Source organism: Oryctolagus cuniculus, chromosome 13, assembly GCF_051225735.1.
Source record: "Oryctolagus cuniculus isolate XC-2025 breed Fujian yellow rabbit chromosome 13, ASM5122573v1, whole genome shotgun sequence".
In the NCBI taxonomy this organism is placed as follows: Eukaryota; Metazoa; Chordata; class Mammalia; order Lagomorpha; family Leporidae; genus Oryctolagus; species Oryctolagus cuniculus.
The window spans coordinates 17,837,888-17,856,993 of record NC_142879.1 but is presented as its reverse complement, the minus strand read 5'-3'; the positions used below and the strand labels follow the sequence as shown (position 1 = coordinate 17,856,993).

The following is a 19,106-nucleotide window of genomic DNA, read 5'->3' as shown; positions in this document are numbered from 1 at the left end:
GGCTTCATGACTGTTGCAGCCATCTGGGGAGTGACCCAGAAGATGGAAGACCTTTCTGTCTCTCCCTCTCACTGTCTATAACTCTACCTCTCAAATAAATAAATAAAATCTTAAAATAATAATAAAGGGACACAAATGTAGGGAAGTGGGAATTATTAACATCCTTCTGTGCACCACAGACCCCTTCCAACAGTCAGGAAAATGGTCTCTTCCCAGGCCTGAGCAGAGCCCAGAAAAAGCTCAGGGGATGTGGGACGCGCTAGCAGCGGCACACCCTTTATTTTTAAGCACCCAGTGAAGACCAGGCTCTCCCAGAGCCACTGCGGCCTCCGTGAAGGCTTCTCCTACAGAACCAGGTGTGCCGGAAGCAAGCTGCTTCTGATGAGGTTCCTGAGGATCAGGAGCTCTAAAGGTAAGAGAACGTTTACTGAACAACCCCCTAACCAAGACATGCGCACTGTGCTTTCAAAGTAAAAACCGCGTCCGTAAAGCAATCTCCCGTGAAAAGATCCATGTTGACTAGCCTAGTTCTCACGCATGGCTCCCTGCGAGTGAGATGAGGGCTAACTATCCAGTGTGTGTTAATCAATACGTGAGCATGAAACGCAGAACCACACAACTTATCTTAAAAGACAGACCGAGTTCCAGAAGCTGTTTATTGTTTGGATAACAGAACACACTGGACCAGGCAGAGACGCTCCCAGGAACGGCTGGCGCGTTTCACTGCCTCTTGCCCTTTGGTCCTTCTTCTTCTAAGCACTTAGATTCTCTTTTAACGATAGGAGACATTTATTTTGATCACAAATGCAATCCAAGTGTGAATAAATAAATGTATTATTTTTTAATACTTCACATGTTCCTTTAAATAGAAAAAGTGCTCAATGTCTCTTCACAGCCTGCTCGGCCACAGCTGTCCCATCTATGGTTAAAAAGACTGTAACTTGGTCTTCTGAAATGCTTCTTGACCTCCAGCTCACTGCCGAGTAATTCCCAGGCAAGAAGTCCTACTGATATTGTCGATAGTCTCCAAATGGTGAGGACGGCAACTGGGCGGAAGGCAACTGGGAGGGGTCTTCAGCAAACTGAGGACCTGCAATTAGTAAAGAGGATTTAAGAATGACCTGCGTAGGACGTAATTCAAACGAGCAAGTCTCTAGATGACAGAGCAGCTAAGTCAAACTGAGGTCTACCTCAGAGCTGCAACCTGAATGTCGCTGTAACTCGACGTAACTCCCACAAAAGGACCAGAGAACCTTCAGACCCAGTCCATCAAGGACAGCCTGGCCTCCCGCGGGCTCCTCAGCTGTGCCGGGGAAGCTGGGCGGATCCGTCACAGCCAGAGGTGAGGCTCACACCCGAGAAGCCTCTTCTGTCACAAGCCGCAAACTGCCATGGAGCAAGGCGGGAGGACCCTGTCCCATCTGCACTTCTCTGTCAGCTGCTATTTAAAATTACTGTCACACAGTTTAAGTACCCTGGCTACACTGTAAGAGAACTCTGCAGTCCACTGCATGTAAGCGGTTAAGTGGGGCACGACCTCTGAAATGGCAAGACACCCCCGGCCCCCTTACAACAGTCCTGCTGTCTCAGCTGTTACAGAATGGGGGAGGGGGCGGTGTTTCTATGAACTAAGGAGAAAGGCAGCTCTTGAATAAAAAAGATGAATAATTAATCTTTTTTCCTTTAAGGAAATTGAAGCAGACTAAAAAAGTCATCTGGACAGAGAAGGGAGGCAGTATAAAACTCCTGGAAGGTGTCGATGCTTCGCTCCAGCGCTGTACTCTTGTTTCTCTGTGAAGCAGGACCTGTTCGTTCAGAACACTTGATACTGGATATGGCAGACACCAAGGACAACCACTGTTACCAGGAGACACACCTAACGCTACCCTCAGTTCTACCTAATACTTTCAGTGTTAATAATTTTCTCATGTAAGATAATTGGAAAAATATGGTTAACTCATGTATGAGAACTGAAAAATACAACTTCCCTCCTACACAGGCTTTCAGAAACATCTCCCATCTAAAGATAAAACTCATCTCTTTCAGGCTGATTATCCATAAATGCCGAATTTTGTACTCAAAAGGGAGATTTCAAGGAAAAAATTTAAAAGTAACCAAGACTAATCATTTAGCAGAAAGTAACTGTTTGCTGTATCTATCTGTGACCTTCTGAAAACAGGAAACTCCTGATCCTGATCACTGGGTACAATTCACCTGTTACAATTAGCAACAAATTACACTGGCTTCTCAGAGACCCTCCCAGCAGGCTTCCTTTCCACCGCTTTCATTCTCTTCAAAGCAGGGACATAATCTGACAGGATCTCACGTAGCTTTAATGTGTTCTCAGGACATAAATTCTTGAGTGCAGGGACTGTCCTGTCCACTACGGCACAAGGCCACAAGAGGACCTGGCACACAGATGTATCTAAGCTGTCATTACTGTTACACATCTGCAGAACCTTCTTCAAGCACCTTTAAAATGATCAGAAGTTTCATGATACAACCAAACGAGCACTCTAAAGATGAAAACAGAGTAACTGATGGGAAACATAGCGATCACCTTCACGCTCACTTTTCCACCTGGACCCAGAGCCTGTTATTATCATAGTCCTCATGAACCACAGCATACTAACATAATATAGAGGCTGCAAGCTACCATACTGTACTAGACAAAATATGCTCTTCGGGCTGGCGCTGTGGTGTAGCAAGTTAAAGCTCTGGCCTGCAGCGCTGGCATCCCATGTGGGAGCTGGTTCTAGTCCCGGCTGCTCCACTTCTGATCCAGCTCTCTGCTATGGCCTGGGAAAGCAGTGAAGATGGCCCAGGTCCTTGGGCCCCTGCACCCACGTGGGAGACCTGGAGGAAGCTCCTGGCTCCTGGCTTCGGAGCGGCACAGCTCCAGCCGTTGTGGCCATCTGGGGAGTGAATCAGCAGATGGAAGACCTCTCTCTGTCTCTATCTCTCTCTGTAACTCTGCCTTTCAAATAAATAAAATAAATCTTTTTTTTTAAAAAAATATGCTCTTCTATAACACCAGGAAACCATCCCAAAATGTCTGAGCTGTGGTATTAAGGAGAAAGAAGACTTACCATTGGGAAACTGTGCAGATGCAAATCTTGTCAACAAGATGCCAGCACCTTCAATTAAAGCTAGGAGAATGCCACCCATCGCGGCTGACCCCACCATGGCCACTGGTCCATCTGAAGATATTAATAACAAAGAGATTCTTTAATAGCAATCTACTTGACTGTTAAGACTACAGTAAAATAGAGAGCTTTCCATATGGCTACCCGCTCCCCTCATACCCAGACCCTTCGTTCTCACTGTTCAAGACAGAGCAGAGTCAGCAAACTAGGGCCCACAGGTCAAACACAGTCCACTGCCTGGTTCTGTACAGAAAGCTTTACTGGAACACGGCCAGTGCTTCCACTTGGGTGCCGTCTGTCATTGCTTTCATGCTGTGTAAAGCAGTTGTGACAAACACCGTACAGCCCACAAAGGCTAAAATATTTACTATCAGACCTTTTACAGAAAACTTGTACATCCTAAGTCTAAACCAGAAAACTCAAAGGAATTCCGGGTTGCTTCAAAAGATGGCTCTGAGCTCTTGACTCCTTACAACCCTATGCGGCAGGTACCGATTCCAGAGTACGGGTGAGGAAACAAGGTCTGGTAAAACGCCAGTCACAAAGTTAATAAAAAAAAGCACCGGACTGGGAGTGCTCTTGACCACTGTGATACACAACTCAGAACTTCATGCTCTCACCCTCACACGCTCCAAACAAGACACCCTCTTCCTTTCTCAGACGCCATCTCTGGCACGCCAGACCCCATCATGCAGTGTTCGGCTGTACGTATTAGAGGTCGTCACGTCAGGACAGGTGAGGTTCCCCCAAAGCCTGGCCTCTTCTGGAGTCTAGAGCAATCGCTTACTTCTTGCTGCCAGGATGGCTCCTGTCAGGGCACCACTTGTGATGGAGTTCCAGGGGTCTTCTTTCCCTCGGACTTGAACCATGCTACAGTCAATCATGGAAAACAGACCTCCCCAAACTGCAAAGCTACCTATTTTGAAAGCAAACAAAAAAAAACTTAAAAGTCACTTTTTCATCTTCTATTTAAAATGTTACAATCAAATACAAATGTAAACAACAACACTGGGGCCAGCGCTGTGGCACAGTGGGTTAACACCCTGGGCTGAAGTGCCGGCATCCCATTTGGGTGCCGGTTCGAGACCCAGTTGCTCCTCTTCTGATCCAGCTCTCTGCTATGGCCTGGGAAAGCAGTGGAAGATGGCCTAAGTACTTGGGCCCCTGCACCCAGGTGGGAGACCTGGAAGAAGCTCCTGGCTCCTGACTTTGGATTGGCGCAGCTCTGGCCGTTGCAGCCACTTGGGGAGTGAACCATCGGATGGAAGACCTCTCTTTCTCTCTCTGCCTCTCCTCTCTCTGTGTAACTCTTTCAAAAATAAATAAATCTTAAAAACAAAACAAAGGCCGGCGCCACGGCTCACTAGGCTAATCCTCCGCCTTGCGGCGCCGGCACACTGGGTTCTAGTCCCGGTCAGGGCGCCGGATTCTGTCCCGGTTGCCCCTCTTCCAGGCCAGCTCTCTGCTGTGGCCAGGGAATGCAGTGGAGGATGGCCCAAGTCCTTGGGCCCTGCACCTGGGAGACCAGGAGAAGCACCTGGCTCCTGCCATTGGATCAGCGCGTTGCACCAGCCGTGGCGGCCATTGGAGGGTGAACCAACGGCAAAAGGAAGACCTTTCTCTCTGTCTCTCTCTCACTGTCCACTCTGCCTGTCAAAAAAAACAAAACAAACAAACAAAAAACACTATTTCCAAAACAGGGCTAGTGTTGCGGTATGGCGCGTAAAGCCTCCACCTGTGGCGGCGGCATTCCATATGGGCACCTAATCAAGTCCCAGGTGCTCCAATTCCAATCTAGTTTCCTGTTAATGGCCTGGGAAAAGCAGTGGAAGATGGCCCAAGTGTTTGGGCCCCTGCCACCCATGCAGGAGACCCCGATGAAGCTCCTGGCTCCAGCGTGGTCCAGTGCTGGCCGCCGCGGTCATCTAGGGAGTGAACCAGCAGATGGAAGACCTCTCTCTCTATGGAACATCTGGAGTTGCAAAGAGGCAGAGAGAGAGAGAGAGAGAGAGAGAGAGAATCTTACACAGAAAGGTAGAGCCAGAGAGAGAGGTCTTCCATTCCACTGGTTCACTCCCCAAACGGCTGCAATAGCAGGAGCTGGGCTGATCCAAAGTCAGGAGCCAGGAGCTTCTTCCCAGTCTCCCACATGGGTATGGGGGCCTGAAGGACTTACGCCATCTTCCGCTGCTTTCCCAGGCCATAGCAGAGAGCTGGATCTGAAGTGGAACAGCTGGGACTTGAACCGGCGCCCTTGTGGGACGCCAGCACTGCAGGTAGTGACTTTACTCATTAAGCCAAAGTGCCAGTCCCTGAAACTTTTTTTTTTTGACTTCTGAATACTATCTTTTTTTTTTTTTTTTTTTAAAGATTTATTTGCTTATCTGAAAGAGCAACAGAGGGCTCTTCCATCTGCTGGCTCACTACCCAAATGTCTGTGACAGCCAAGGCTGCACCAGAAGAAACCAGGAGCTTGGAATTCCTGTCTAAATCTCCCATGTGGGTGCCTGGGACCCAACTACTTGGGCTACCACCTGTTGCCTCCAGGGAGCTGGGTAGGAAGTGAGACAGTCCGAACTTAAACCAGCACTCTGCTAATGAAGCTGACAAGACAGTGGAAGATGGCCCAAGTACCTGGGCCTCTGCCACCCATGTGAGGGACCCAGAGTTCCAGGCTTCTGGCTCAGCCTGAACCAGCCCTGGCTATTGTGGCCATCTGGGGAGTGACCCAAGCAGATGAAGATGTATGTGTGTGTGTACTGCTAATAAATAATCTTAAAAAAAAAAAAAAAAAAAAAAGAAACAACCACGAGTGTCAGGTTAAGCCACCTCCTGTGATGCCAGCATCCCATATGGGTACTGGTTTGAGTCCTGGCAGTTCTACTTCCAATCCAGCTCCCTGCTAATGGCCTGAGAAAAGCAGCAGAAGATAGTCCAAGTGCTTGGGCCCTCCTGCAACCATGTGGGAGACCTGATGAAGCTCCTGGCTCCTGGCTTCAGCCTGGCCCAGCCCTAGCTGATGCGGCTATCTGGGGGAGTGAATCAATGGATGGCAGATCTCTCTCTGTCTCCTTCTCTCACTGTAACTCTGCCTTCCAAATCAATAAATAAATCTTAGAACACACATACACACATACACGCACACAGAAAAGGATCACTTCAACTCTGGGCCTCCCTCAATTTGTTCATCTGGAAAATGGAGATAACAACACTAAGAACTTCTGCTGCTGTAAAGATTAAATATAATAATGCTGGAAAACACTTAGCACAGTGCTTAGCAATTGTAAGCACTCATAAATTGTAGCTATTAGAAAAATGTTTTTTTTTTTTAAAAAGAGAAAGTTATTCTGATCCACAAAATTTTGCAGGAATGACTGAAGTAGTAGGCCTTTTCCTTGTCTCAAATACAATCTATTCAATCTGACCACTGCATATGTTTGTAAGTGAATATAATCTGTCACCTTCCTTATCCCAGGTAATGAATAATTAAGTTCAAACTTGAGCTTGAAGCACATTGTCCTCCTTCTGGAGAAAGGTGGGGGGAGGGGAGGATCACTGTCTAACACATTGAGACAAGATTATCAAATGGATACAGTAATTACAGTTAACCTTCCAAATAAAACATAAATCAAGAAGAACCTCCAGGGATATTAGTTTGTGACAAGCTGTTAAACCAAACAGGTTTTAATTTAAAAAGAAAAACACTGCTCCATCTTCAAATAAACAGGGAAGGCACATTTTGTAGTACAAATGGAAGAAATCCCGCTCACCTCCCAGCTGTGGAGCCCTGGTTTTAATGGCTGTCAGACTCCCTCGTAGTCTGTGATTTACTCCCTATAAAAAAAGGAAGCAACCAAGGATACATCAGAAGTTTACCGGACGACGTCACCAGTAATATTACCAAACCCAGGTTTCAAGTGATGATAAAATAAAACCATTTGCCCACTTACCACTGGAGAATTGCGAAAACCTTTGATTGCTTGAAAGATACCACCACCTATGGTACCCATTGTAAAGGCCCCACCACAGTCATCCACAATTCGCCAGGGGCTGAGGACAGGGGAAAAAAAAGATGACTGTATTTTTCACAAACCATAAAACCTTGTTTGCTAACACAGAAGGATGCAACAGATTCCAATACAGAGCACATTGCAACTGATAAACATTTGGCCTAAAAAACAAGGACTCTGAGGACGTCCACAGCTATTCAGCCCCAAGTCAGCTAGGCTGGAAGGAACAGAATTAACATTAACCTCCTACTCTTACCAGCACTTTATTTAAACAAACATCAAGATGGGGTAAGCTCTTTGGTAGCTATAAACTTTAAGGCTAAGACTTAATGAAGAGGGTCGGTGCTGTGGCGTAATGGGTAAAGCCACTGCCTGCATCTGGCATCCCATATGGGTGCCAATTCGAGTCCTGGCTGCTGCACTTCCGATCCAGCTCTCTGCTATGGCCTGGGAAAGTGGTGGAAGATGGCCCAAGTCCCTGGGCCTCTGCACCCAGGTGGGAGACCTGGAAGAAGCTCCTAGCTCCTGGCTTCAGATCAGCCCAGCTCTGGCTGTTGCAGCCATCTGGAGAGTGAACTAGCGGATGGAAGACCTTTCTCTCCCTCTCTGTAGCTCTGCTTTTCAAATAAATAAATCTTTAAAAAATTTTTTTTCTTCTCTCTGTAGCTATTGATTCTTCATTAAGTCTATTTATTTATTTATTTGACAGGCCATAGCAGAGAGCTGGATAGGAAGTGGAGCAACCGGGACTCAAACCAGCACCCATATGGGATGCCAGCACTGCAGGCGTCAGCTTTACCCGCTACGCCACAGTGCCAGCCCGAGAAGGAAATTTTTAAAGTTCTGAAAGTTGATGCTAATGTCCAGGTTTAGTGAATCCAAGTAAGCACCTGAACCTTTCATTTGTATCAGATCCAGTTAGCACACTGAACCACTCTTAACAACCAGCTCCAAATGTAGCCTAAATAGTTATGTAATGTACCAAGATCTCAGGAATTTGATCAGACTAGAACCACTACCCTAGGAATATGGTCTATAAGAATCTGCTAAATTCATTTTCAACCCACTGTATGTAAATTTCTTTTATGCAGTCAAGTGCTTTACAATGCATAGAAAACCATAACTTCCAAGAAAGCTAGATTTCTTTCCTACAGAATCACTGATCTTTTAACTCTGAAAAAAGAGTATTTGTCTCCTCTCCATTTTACAGATGAACAGACGCTCCGAGATTAAACAACTTGTCAGAAGTCATGTAGGCAGTACCTAGGAGAACCAACTTAACTAAAATACAGTTCTCCCGAGCCCCCAAGCTCTTCTCACTTCATCACGCAGCCTGTGTGTTCTAGGAAAATGAAGTCTTGAGGATCATTAAAGCCACATGATTTATCATATGGTGCTGGAGGTAAGGAAAGCAATTAGGAAGCTATTGTAAAAGGCATTAAGGGCATCAGGTAAAATCCTGGTCAGAGGAACCGAAAGAAAGAATTTTTCAAAGACTACAGACTGCACATACTGGGGCTGGGGCTGGGGGGTTCTTCTAGTTCTGAGCTCGATGACTTGAGGAAGTGCCAAGGGCAATCAGATCAAAGCAGGGGCTTGAACTGTGGCTCAGCGGGGCAGGCTAAGCGGAGGCTTTTCAGGGCACTGGTTCAAGTTCCAGCTGCTCTGCTTCTGATCCAGCTCCCCACCAATGTGCCTGGGAAAGCAGCAGATGATGGCCAAAGGGCTTGGGATTCCTGTGAGGGGCCAGGCTGGAGTTCCTGGCTCCTGGCTCAGCCCGGCTCAGCCCTGGCTGTTGTGGCCAACTGGGGAAAGAACCAGCACGTGCAAGATCCCTCTGAAGCTCTGCTTTTCAAACAAACAAGTAAACCTTTCAGAAAAGATGAGAGCAGCTTTGACTACTAACTAACTGGGTAACTACCGCACTGCTCCAGGACGTATGCACCAAGGGAAAGCACAGGGGCTGCCTGATGATCTGGTAAAGGAAACCCATCGTTCTTTATGATATCTAACTCAGCAATGTCAAATCTTCTATCTCCCTGCCAACCTGCGCTCTGCAGCACATCCAACAGCAGTTCGCGGTGTGCTGAGGTCTGCGCATCTGAGCAGGATTTAGGAGGCTTTTTTTTTTTTTTTTTTTTTTGACAGGCAGAGTGGACAGTGAGAGAGAGAGACAGAGAGAAAGGTCTTCCTTTGCCGTTGGTTCACCGTCCAATGGCCACCGCGGCCGGCGCACCGCGCTGATCGGAAGGCAGGAGCCAGGTGCTTATCCTGGTCTCCCATGGGGTGCAGGACCCAAGCACCTGGGCCATCCTCCACTGCATTCCCTGGCCACAGCAGAGAGCTGGCCTGGAAGAGGGGCAACCGGGACAGAATCCGGCGCCCCGACCGGGACTAGAACCCGGTGTGCCGGCGCCGCTAGGCGGAGGATTAGCCTAGTGAGCCGCGGCGCCGGCTTAGGAGGCCTTTGAAGAGAGCAGGAGGGGCTGCATCGTCTTATACATGGGGTGGGGGGCGGCATGAAGCAGACCACAGGGCTACCAGGTAGTCATTTAAAGGCCCGGGCACTTCCACAGCTTGAGGACACCTTGGTTCCAGCCCTCACACAGTAAACAGGTGCCTAACCCAAACACCAAGAGTGATTCCTCACCTAGGCCCTCAAAGAACAAGGTGAGGCTCTGACAGCGGTTCCACGCTCCATAATTACGGTTTCTGCTGACTTAGTTAAGCTTCTGTTCCCTGAACCTACCCGAGCGCCAGCGCAGAACCTGCACCCGATGAACGCTGAATTAATGAACGAGTCTCTGCTCATGGCTGTCCAGAGCACACACGCTTTTTCTATTTTCCGAATAATCTTGTGAAGCCCACCCCCTTCCCCACGGGAGAATTCCAAGCAAGAAATCGAGGCTCTGTCCTACTGAAGCTCATCCCAACACCTTGCGTAACGCCCGTCTGCAAGGCCCCAGAACGGCACTGGTTCGAGGCTTATCTCCTCCCTAGCAGAGGGACGTGCCCAAGGTCACCTCGGCGGGCACAGGAGACTGCTACTGGCCCCACACGAGGTCCACTGCGCCCTGCGTTGGGAGGACGTTCTGAGGCCCTGTCAAGCCCAAGCCTGGACCTCCTCCCCACCCACGGCCAGGTCCCAGGCGCTGGGTCGGGTGCGGCGAGGCTCACGCGGCCGGGGACCGGGAAGCCGACGGGCCGTTCGAGTCCCGACTGCCCATGTCCAGAAGCCCGCGGCGGAGTTCGGCAGGCACCCTGGGAGGCTGTAAAAGGGAGAACGAGGGCCGTGGGCAGGGCGTAAAGAGAGGCAAGGGCAGCGGAAAAGACTCACCAAGGCTCCCGAGCGTACTCCTCCATCTTGACTCCAGTGGCGCGAGAGATGCCGGGCAAACTGGGTGGAGCCTGACCCCTGCGGCGGAAGTGATCCCGAGAGGGGGCGTTAAGGTCTATGAGGATTGGTTCGCGGTTTCCCGCCGCAGCCAATGGGAGCGGGGAAGAATGTGGGCGGGGCGGGGCCCTTGTCGTGGCCGCTCTGGCCCCGCCCAAGTCCTCGAAGGCGGCGGGTTCGCGCCCTGTGGGCGGGGAGCTAGCGAGTGACGGAGTTCTTATTACAGCAGTCACCCGAGGTGCCTTGGCCTGAGGTAAACCTGGTGTTACTCCGCTAGGGTTCACCGTTTCTCCGTTTCGGCACTTGTGCTGTGAACTCTGAACCCCTGGATGGGGAGGTCCTGCTACCGCACGCCGCGCCTCCAGGGCAGCCAGCGCCTCGGTCCTTTGTAGTGCGAGCTGCAGGTGCGGGTGGCGCCCTCGACCTGCGGGACAAGGCTCCCCTCCCGTGGGCCCAGCCCCGTGGTTCGGGCAGCTCGCCTGCATTCTGCGCTTCTGCAGTCGACGTGAGAGCCCCCTGGAAGCTTGGGGGTGAGGCAGGGAGGCGAACCCAGCGCCGCAGAGCTGGCGGTTACCAGCAACGCGGGGACAACCTCGTCGGCCGCATGGCCTGTTGGAACGCGTGCGCGTAATTGAGAACGCTCTGATGAATGGTGCAGGCCGAAGAGAGGCTGTGGGAGAGGGGTAGCATGGAAGCCCAGAGCGGGAATGCGTGTGCAGCCAGCCCCCCAGGCCCCGTGGGCGTGAGGCCCTGCGCAGAGGGCCGGGGATGTTTTTCCTGGTCTCACCAGGGCCCCCAGGCCCCGTGGGCGTGAGCCCCTGCGCGGGGGCCGGGGATGTTTTTCCTGGTCTCACCAGGCCCATCCTTTAGCTTGCTACCTGCCTGAGCGCTTATTCCATATTCATTACCCAGTCCTCTGGTTGTCTGGCTCTGACCAGATTTCCATATAAAAGAGCAAGCCCTTGGCGGTGCTGCTAGCTGTTCTTGTTCCTTGGTGGGCAGTGTTGGTTTATGTACCTGTGCTTGTTGTATTTTTCTAAAGCCTAAAAAAAGTATTCATTTGTGTGAAAAGCAGAGAGAGAGAGAGAGAGAGAGAGAGAGAGAGAGAGAGAGAATCTTCCATCTGCAGCAACAGTGGAGCTGGGTCAGGCCACAGCCAGGATCCAGGTACTTGAGCCATCATCGGCTGCCTCCCAGGATGGTTGTTAGCAGGAAGCTGGACTCGGGGGAATAGCTGGGACTGAAACTCAGAGAGTGATGTGGGATACAGGTATCCCAAGTGGAATCAACCACTGTGCCAAACACCTGCCCTTAAAATTAATTTTTTGAAATTTCATTTTCTTTTACTTATTTGCAAGGCAGAGAGCCAGAGCGCTCTCCCGGTTGCACTGTGATATGGGTGCAGGTGTCCTAAGCGGTGGCTGAAGTGACCGCACCACAGCACTGTCCTGAGTTTATTTCCTTTGACTCAGTAATCAGGGATGGCCGCAGATCTCCAGAGGGACGCGGCCAATCAGATGCTGGGTAGCTCTGTGTTATGAGTGTTATGAGGCATTGGCTCCCCGCTTTGCGAAGTTTGAGAAGTCCCGTGAGCGGTCTCTGCAAGCTGGAGACCCAGCGGTAGAATTCAGGCCAAGACCAAAGGCCCGGGGCCCAGGGAAGCCCACGATATCAGGGCACATCCTCCTTCCTCAGCCATTTATCCCACTCGGGCCCTCGGTGGATTGCCTGCTGCTCCGGTCCACTGGGAAGGGCAGTCTGTCCTGAGTCCACTGTTCTCGGCCAGAGACCCTCAGAAACACCCCTGGCAAGAGCACGTGATCTGGGCACCCCACGGCCCATGTGGACACATCAGTCGGTAACCTGCACAGGGAAGAGACCGAGTTTCAGAGTTCACAAAGCAGAGGTCCGGACACGAGCACTGGTCCCCGCTCCTGGGTCCTCACAGCCCCTGTCCTGAAGGACCTCGCTCTTCTGGGAGGCCTTGCTCCAGAGGCCAGCGAGCGGCCTCAGACATCTCACTCTGGGCTCACTTTCCACTGGAACAACTCTCTCTCTCTCCCTCTCAAATGAACAAATACTTTTTTTTTTTTTTTTTTTTTTGACAGGCAGAGTGGACAGTGAGAGAGAGAGACAGAGAGAAAGGTCTTCCTTTGCCGTTGGTTCACCCTCCAATGGCTGCCGCGGCTGGCGCGCTGCGGCCGGCGCACCGCGCTGATCCGATGGCAGGAGCCAGGAGCCAGGTGCTTTTCCTGGTCTCCCATGGGGTGCAGGGCCCAAGCACCTGGGCCATCCTCCACTGCACTCCCTGGCCACAGCAGAGGGCTGGCCTGGAAGAGGGGCAATCGGGACAGAATCCAGCGCCCCGACCGGGACTAGAACCCGGTGTGCCGGCGCCGCAAGGCGGAGGATTAGCCTAGTGAGCCGCAGCGCCGGCCCAAATACTTTTTTTAAAAATTTATCTCTTTAAGAGGTAGAGAGAGAGGTCTTCCATCTGCTGGTTCATTCCCCAAATGGCCACAATAGCCGGAGCTGGGCTGATCCAAAACCAGGAGTCAGGAGCTTCTTCTAGGTCTCCCACATGAGTTCAGGGGCCCAAGCACTTGGGCCATTCTCCACTGTTTTCCCAGACCGTAGCAGAGAGCTGGATCGGAAGAGGAACAGCAGGGTCTTGAACCAGTGCCTGTATGCAGCCGCTTTACCCACTACACCACCACACTGGCCCCTGAATAGATATTTTTTTAAATATTTATTTATTTATTTGAAAGTCAGAGCTACACAGAGAGAGAAGGAAAGCCAGAGAGAGAGAGAGAGAGAGGTCTTCCATCCACTGGTTCACTCCCCAATTGGCTACAACAGCCAGGACTGTACTTATCTGAAGCCAGGAGCCAGGAGCCCCTTCTGGGTTTCCCACACGGGTACAGGGGCCCAAGCACTTGGGCCATCCTCCACTGCCTTCCCAGGCCACAGCAGAGAGCTGGACTGGAAGAGGAGCAACCGGGACAGAACCCGGCGCCTATATGGGATGCCAGCACCGCAAGTGGAGGATTAGCCAAGTGAGCTAATAGAATAGATAATTTTAAAAATCTGTTTCAATTTTGTTCCAGGGTGAAGAAACCTTTTGGAAGAAATGTCCCCCAGTGGGTCTTCACTGTGTCAGAGGGCCTCTGGTGGCTGTCACTGGAGCAACAGTGACATGAGGGAAAGGTAGGAGGACGCAGTGGAGATGCTTGGGAGAAAACCCAATGCACAAGCGAGTGAGTTTGAGCTGGTGGTAAACACGACAGGGGGGTGTCTCACTGAAAGCCAGTATCAGGCCTGGCATTGTGGCACAATGGGCAAAGCCACCAGCTAAGATGGTAGCATCCCATAGGGGTGCCAGTTCGAACCCTGGCTGCTTCACCTCCAACCCAGCTTTCTGCTAATGCTCCTGGGAAAGCAACAGAAGATGGCTGAAGTGCTTGGGCCCCTGCACCCACATGGGAGACCTGGAAGAAGCTCCTGGCTCCTGGCTTCCACCTGACCCAGCACTGGCCATTGCAGCCATCTGGGGAATGAATCAGCAAATAGAAGATCTTTCTCTCTCCTCTCTCTCTCTCTCTCTCTCTCTCTCTCTCTCTCTCTCTCTCTCTCTCTCTCTCTCCCCGTTCTCTTTCCCTCTTTCACTATAACTCTGATTCTCAAAATAAATAAATCTTAAAAAAAAAAAAAAAAAAAAGGAAGTCAGTGCCCTGGGCCCAGTATGTGAATGGGGATAGGACTCTGTGACCCAGGACCTCACGGGCAAGGACATTTTCAGAATCTGCCCATTCTGGCCCTCAGTGCTTGCTCACTTAGAGGTTCTTGTACCTCAGTAGTGTAAGCTCCATGGACCAGAGGGTACCAGGGCCCAAAAAACCTCTGCCCACCAGGAGATCACAGGCCTTGTGTGTGGTGGCAGCCCACCCAGCCACGCCTGGTCTGAGTCCGAGACGGTTAAGTGAGGCTTGCATCACAGTCAGCTCCTGGGTCTGGGGCTCCAGGCTGTGACCGGGGCCGATGCAGTGGGCACCAGGTTTAGCCTGGCTGGCGCTTGTGTCTTTTGTGCCTTCTTTTCCCTCCCCACACCCTCCCTGCGGGAAGACATTAGCATGGCCTGTGTCTGCCTAGGTGCCTTCCCCTGCCCATTCTGCTCACCTCAGGAGGCCTGAGCCAGGCCTGCTTCCAGCAGCCCCAAAAAGAAGGAAACTGAATATTCCTCCCCTCTGTGGGCTCACACACTCTGCCTCCTGCCTTGGCCACTCTGCCTCTGTGGATCTTTGTATATGTGTATTTGTGTGTGTGTATAGGTGAGGACATCAAAAACATTGTGCAAAATTTATATTAACAAAAAACTATCATGGATTTCAAAATTCTTATATACAAATAAAACGTATCTTTTAAATAATTTTCCATGAACTTTATTTTTTCTTTTTAGATTTCTCTGTTTATTTGAAAGGCAAAGAGAGAAGGAGAGAAAGAAAGGGATCTTCCTTCTGCTGGTTCACTCCTCAAATGGCCGCGACAGCCAAGGCTGAAGCCAGACTGAAGCCAGGAGCCAGGAGCTCCCTTCAGGTCTCCCACGTGGGTGCAGGGGCCCAATTACTGTTCATCCTCCACGGCTTTCCAGGCACATTAGCAGGGAGCTGGATTGGAAGTGTAGCAGCTGGAAATCAAACGGGTGCACATATGGGATGCCAGCATTGCAGGTGGTGACTTAACCCAATATACCAGAATGCTGGCCCTTCCATGAACTTTCTAAGGCCCCTTTGTGTGTGTGTGTGTGTGTGTATAACCATGCAGCAAATATTGTGGAGTGCTTATGATGTGTCTTTGGCTGTGTTACCATATTTAGTGTACTTAATAACTCAATAACCCTGAGAGGTAGGCACTTTTCTCCCCACAGGTAGATATGTTTAACATCCTCATTTTTCCATTTCCTAAGGCTCAGAGAGGTTAAAGAACTTACCCGAGGTCCACATCTCAGATTTGAGCCCATGTCATTTGATTCCAGAACCTGTGCTCTTCTCTGTTATCCTGTACCGTCACCCCGTATTGCTGAGAATGGGACTTCACTGGGGTCATTCAGCCCCCCGGAGAGCCACCTGCGCATCAGTTAACTTGGTTCCGGATCCCTGCTGTGTTGCTGCCTCTTCCCACCACAGATTTTGATGAGTGCTTAGGCTCTCTTTCCCTTTTCTTCTCTTCCCATCCCGCTGTCCACAACCGTGTGTGTTGTGCCTCCAGAAATGACCAAGCCAGCACCCCCTGACGCTCCACACGCATTTCTCTCGGGTGGCCGTGCGCTCAGAGTGGCTGGGGCAGTGGCCCTGGTGACAGAGGCGGGAAGTGGCTGCATTTGCTGGGCTCTGCGTTTCCTCATCCTCCAGCCTTAGCAGTGATTCTTTCTGTTTTTGTTTTGTTTTTGTTTTTTAAGATTTATTTATTTATTTGAAAGTCAGAGTTACAGAGACAGACAGAAACCGAGAACAAGAGACCTTCCATCTGCTGGTTCACTCCCCAGGTGGTTGTAGCGGCCAACACTGGGCCAGGCCGAAGCCAGGAGCCAGGAGCTTTATCCTTGTCTCCCACGTGGGTGGCAGGGGCCCAGTCTTCTTCCACTGCTTTTTCCAGGCCGTGAGCAGGGAGCTGGATCAGAAGTGGAGCAGCCGGGACTCCAACCTGCACCCAAATGGGATGCTGGCACCACAGGAGGAGGTTTAACCTGCTCTGCCACAGCACCGGCCCCAGCAGTGGTGTCTTTCAGGGGAAGACCTCCAGGTCTGTGAGCAGCAGGCTCAGGAAGCCCAGGCCTCTGGGCCTCACGGTTTGGAATTGTGAGACGCAAGCAGAGAAGACGCAAGGATTTGTGTGCAGAATCCTGTGGCTAGAAGGCCCAAGTCCTGCTGGTTAAATTTGGAAGCTGTGACTTTATTCTTTGAATGTGTTTCTGGGGCCAAGACAGCTGGGCCCAGAAGAGAGGCCGCTGAGACTGGCCGGGCAGGGCTGATCCCGGGGCTGAGGACGGGCACTTACATTCTCTAGAGCAGCAATGAACATGTTTGGCAGAAACCCTGAGAAAGCAGAGTCTTTGGAAACCTGAAAGAGAGCTGCCTTCAGTGACTAGGGCCTGGAGGATGGTGGAGGGGCTCCGGAGCCAGGGTGCCCGATGTGGTGCCCATTCTGGGCAGCAGTGACAGCTGAGACTGCCTGGGCCCAGGGGACAGGGGGCTGGGGGAGGGTGCTGTGCTACCCAAGGGGAGCGGGCTGGGGGGGGACCCTCTGGTGGGTTCAGGGAGCCAGCGCCATCTGCACCTGCACATTGCAGGGAAGCTCACCAAGGCCAGCGCAGGTCTTTCTTGTGCCCTCCGGGAGGCTCATGCTGACTCTCCTCCTGAATGTGTCTGGCTCCTACTAGCTCCTTGTACCTCCCTTGCTTGCCTCACTTTGCCTTACAGTCATGAAATTATACATCTTTAAGAGTAAATGGGGGGGGGGGCGGCACTGTGGCACAGCGGGTTAACACCCTGGCTTGAAGCGCCGGCATCCCTTATGGGTGCCGGTTTGAGAGCCGGCTGCTCCACTTCCAATCCAGCTCTCTGCTGTGGCCTGGGAAAGCAGTGGAAAATGGCCCAAGTGCTTGGACCCCTGAACCCACATGGGAGACCTGGAAGAAGCTCCTGGCTCCTGGCTATGGAACGGTGCAGCTCCAGCCATTGCGGCCAATTGGGGAGTGAACCATCGGATGGAAGACCTCTCTCTCTCTCTCTCTCTCTGCCTCTCCTCTCTCTGTGTAACTCTGACTTTTGTGTAACTCTGACTTTTAAATAAATAAATCTTTAAAAAAATAAAAAAAAAGCTTTGGAAAATATTTTAAAAAAGAGTCACAATGTTGTACTGATCTTTGTATCCCTCTTCCCATAGTGCCTGGCAAGGGGCTACAGCTACATAGTAAGATCTGAATCAATGCTTGAGTGCACAGATGAATGGATGAGAATCAGGTAAGAAGATGTGTGTGAGTGTGTGTGTGTGAGAGAGAGAGACAGAAAGAGAGAGAGAGAGGAGGTGGTTACTGCTGAAACAAAAAGATGGGGGCTGGCGTTGTGTTTAGTGGGTTAAGCTGCCGCCTGGGATGCTGGCATCCCTTAACGTATCACTGGTTTGAGTCCAGGTTGCCTGGTTCCAATCCAGCTTCCTTCTGATGTGTCTGGAAAGGCAGCAGATGATGGCCTCCTGCTGGCCATGTGGGAGACCCAGATGGAGCTCCTGGCTCCTGGCTTCAGCCCAGTCCAGGCCATTGTGGCCATTTGGGGAGTGAACCAGCAAATGGAAGATTCTCTCTTCTCTCTCTCCTTTTCAAATAAATAGAATAAATCTTCAAAAAGAAAGAAAAAGATGGGAGAGGTGGTACAGCAGGGAAAAAAGCGCCGAGGGCCTGAGTCAGTGTGGGCAATGGCAGTCTCTGACAGCCGCCGTGCGGCCTGGGAGCAGGCTGACACCTGAAGCTTCCATGGCGTGACCTCACTCAGCGCTCACAGCAATCTACAGGGTGGGCACAGGGCGGGCCTTGTTTTACCGGGGATTGCCTCCAGTGCCCAGGGTCTGAACTGTCCCCTCTGACTGGTCCCTAGTGCCAGCCTCCCCTGCTGTGTGAGTTTCCCCACAGCCTCTCTACTTCTCTTTGAATGTGTTTTTCACCCTTCAGTTATTTAACGAATTATTTGAGAAGTATTTGTCTAATATCTGCCTTCACTGATAGAATGTGAGTCACAAGAAAGGCAGGGTCCGTACAGGTTTTGTGTCTTCAGTTATATCCCTTGCTCTTAGAACAATGCCTGACACGTAGTAGGCACTTGATAAATAAATGCTGCCTGACTGACCCGCACGTGGACCCTGGGGGATGGCGACACCCAGGGCTCTTCCAGCTACTGCTCAGCTCCACCCGACTCGCTTCTGCCTTCCCGACCCCCGGTCAGCACCATTCCCCTCCTCAGCCTTTACTGAAAGCTGGACCAGTGGGCATTGAATGCCATGGCCAGGCTTGAGTCCCAGACGATCCCTGGACTCAGCGAATGCTGATCAAGTGACTGTCTCTCTGTGGCTTAGGGTGGAAAGAGGCCAGGAAAGATCGAAGCATCTACCCCGATGGATTACACCAGGGCTTCTAGAAGAGATTTTGTGGCAGGAGATCGAATGTCTCTGTGACTGGCGCTCGTGGCATGATGGATGAGCAGTGGAAAGCCCTTCTGTGAACTGTGCCAGACCTGTTGCAACAGTATCTCTCCCAGCCACCCAGAGCTGTGTTTCTCTGAAGACACGCGATGTCCAGCTCTGGATTTATACGTGGGTGGCAGCCTGCCGGCTCCTCAGTGCTTGCGAAGGAGATCTGCGTGCAGGTGCCCAGCAGGGCAGGAAGCCGACGAGAACCGAGGCAGGTCCAGACCCTCTTCCGAGAGGCTGCAGGACACTGACAGCCCTTTGAGCGTTTCCTGACTTCCACGGATGCTGCTGCTGCCTTCCAGGACAGCCTGCTGCTTC

General features: G+C 51.2%; 1 protein-coding gene and 1 long non-coding RNA gene across 7 annotated transcripts; one reads left to right on the top strand and one right to left on the bottom strand.

The window, feature by feature from the left end:
• Positions 1-637: 637 nt before the first annotated feature.
• On the bottom strand, positions 638-10,536 carry TIMM17A (translocase of inner mitochondrial membrane 17A). Of its 3 annotated transcripts, XM_002717598.5 has the most exons (6): positions 10,494-10,536; positions 7,097-7,196; positions 6,917-6,980; positions 3,934-4,062; positions 3,090-3,200; positions 638-1,090 (listed from the first exon to the last, which is right to left on the bottom strand). In XM_002717598.5, exons 1-6 carry the CDS (start codon positions 10,517-10,519, stop codon positions 1,005-1,007), a joined length of 516 nt encoding a protein of 171 aa, XP_002717644.1. In that variant the 5' UTR covers positions 10,520-10,536; the 3' UTR covers positions 638-1,004. The 3 variants fall into 3 exon arrangements, with proteins under 3 accessions (XP_002717644.1, XP_089167419.1, XP_089167420.1); XM_089311293.1 differs by lacking the exon at positions 7,097-7,196; XM_089311294.1 differs by lacking the exons at positions 6,917-6,980; positions 7,097-7,196.
• Positions 10,537-10,668: 132 nt separating this feature from the next.
• Positions 10,669-18,811, top strand: LOC108178224 (uncharacterized). 4 transcript variants are annotated; one of them, XR_011381330.2, is made up of 4 exons: positions 10,669-10,803; positions 13,658-13,757; positions 17,493-17,569; positions 18,675-18,811. It is a non-coding gene; the product is annotated as an uncharacterized LOC108178224 (long non-coding RNA). The 4 variants fall into 4 exon arrangements; XR_016218805.1 differs by lacking the exons at positions 17,493-17,569; positions 18,675-18,811 and adding an exon at positions 17,164-17,449; XR_016218807.1 differs by lacking the exons at positions 17,493-17,569; positions 18,675-18,811 and adding an exon at positions 15,583-15,705.
• The last annotated feature ends 295 nt before the right edge of the window (positions 18,812-19,106 follow it).

Excerpts from the sequence above, each read along its gene's own strand:
- TIMM17A (XM_002717598.5), bottom strand. The coding sequence starts at position 10,519 with ATGGAGGAGTACGCTCGGGAGCCTTG. Across the intron at positions 7,197-10,493 it reads GAGTACGCTCGGGAGCCTTG|CCCCTGGCGAATTGTGGATG; the intron begins GTGAGTCTTTTC and ends CCCTGTCCTCAG. Across the intron at positions 3,201-3,933 it reads AGCCATCCTGGCAGCAAGAA|ATGGACCAGTGGCCATGGTG; the intron begins GTAAGCGATTGC and ends TAATATCTTCAG.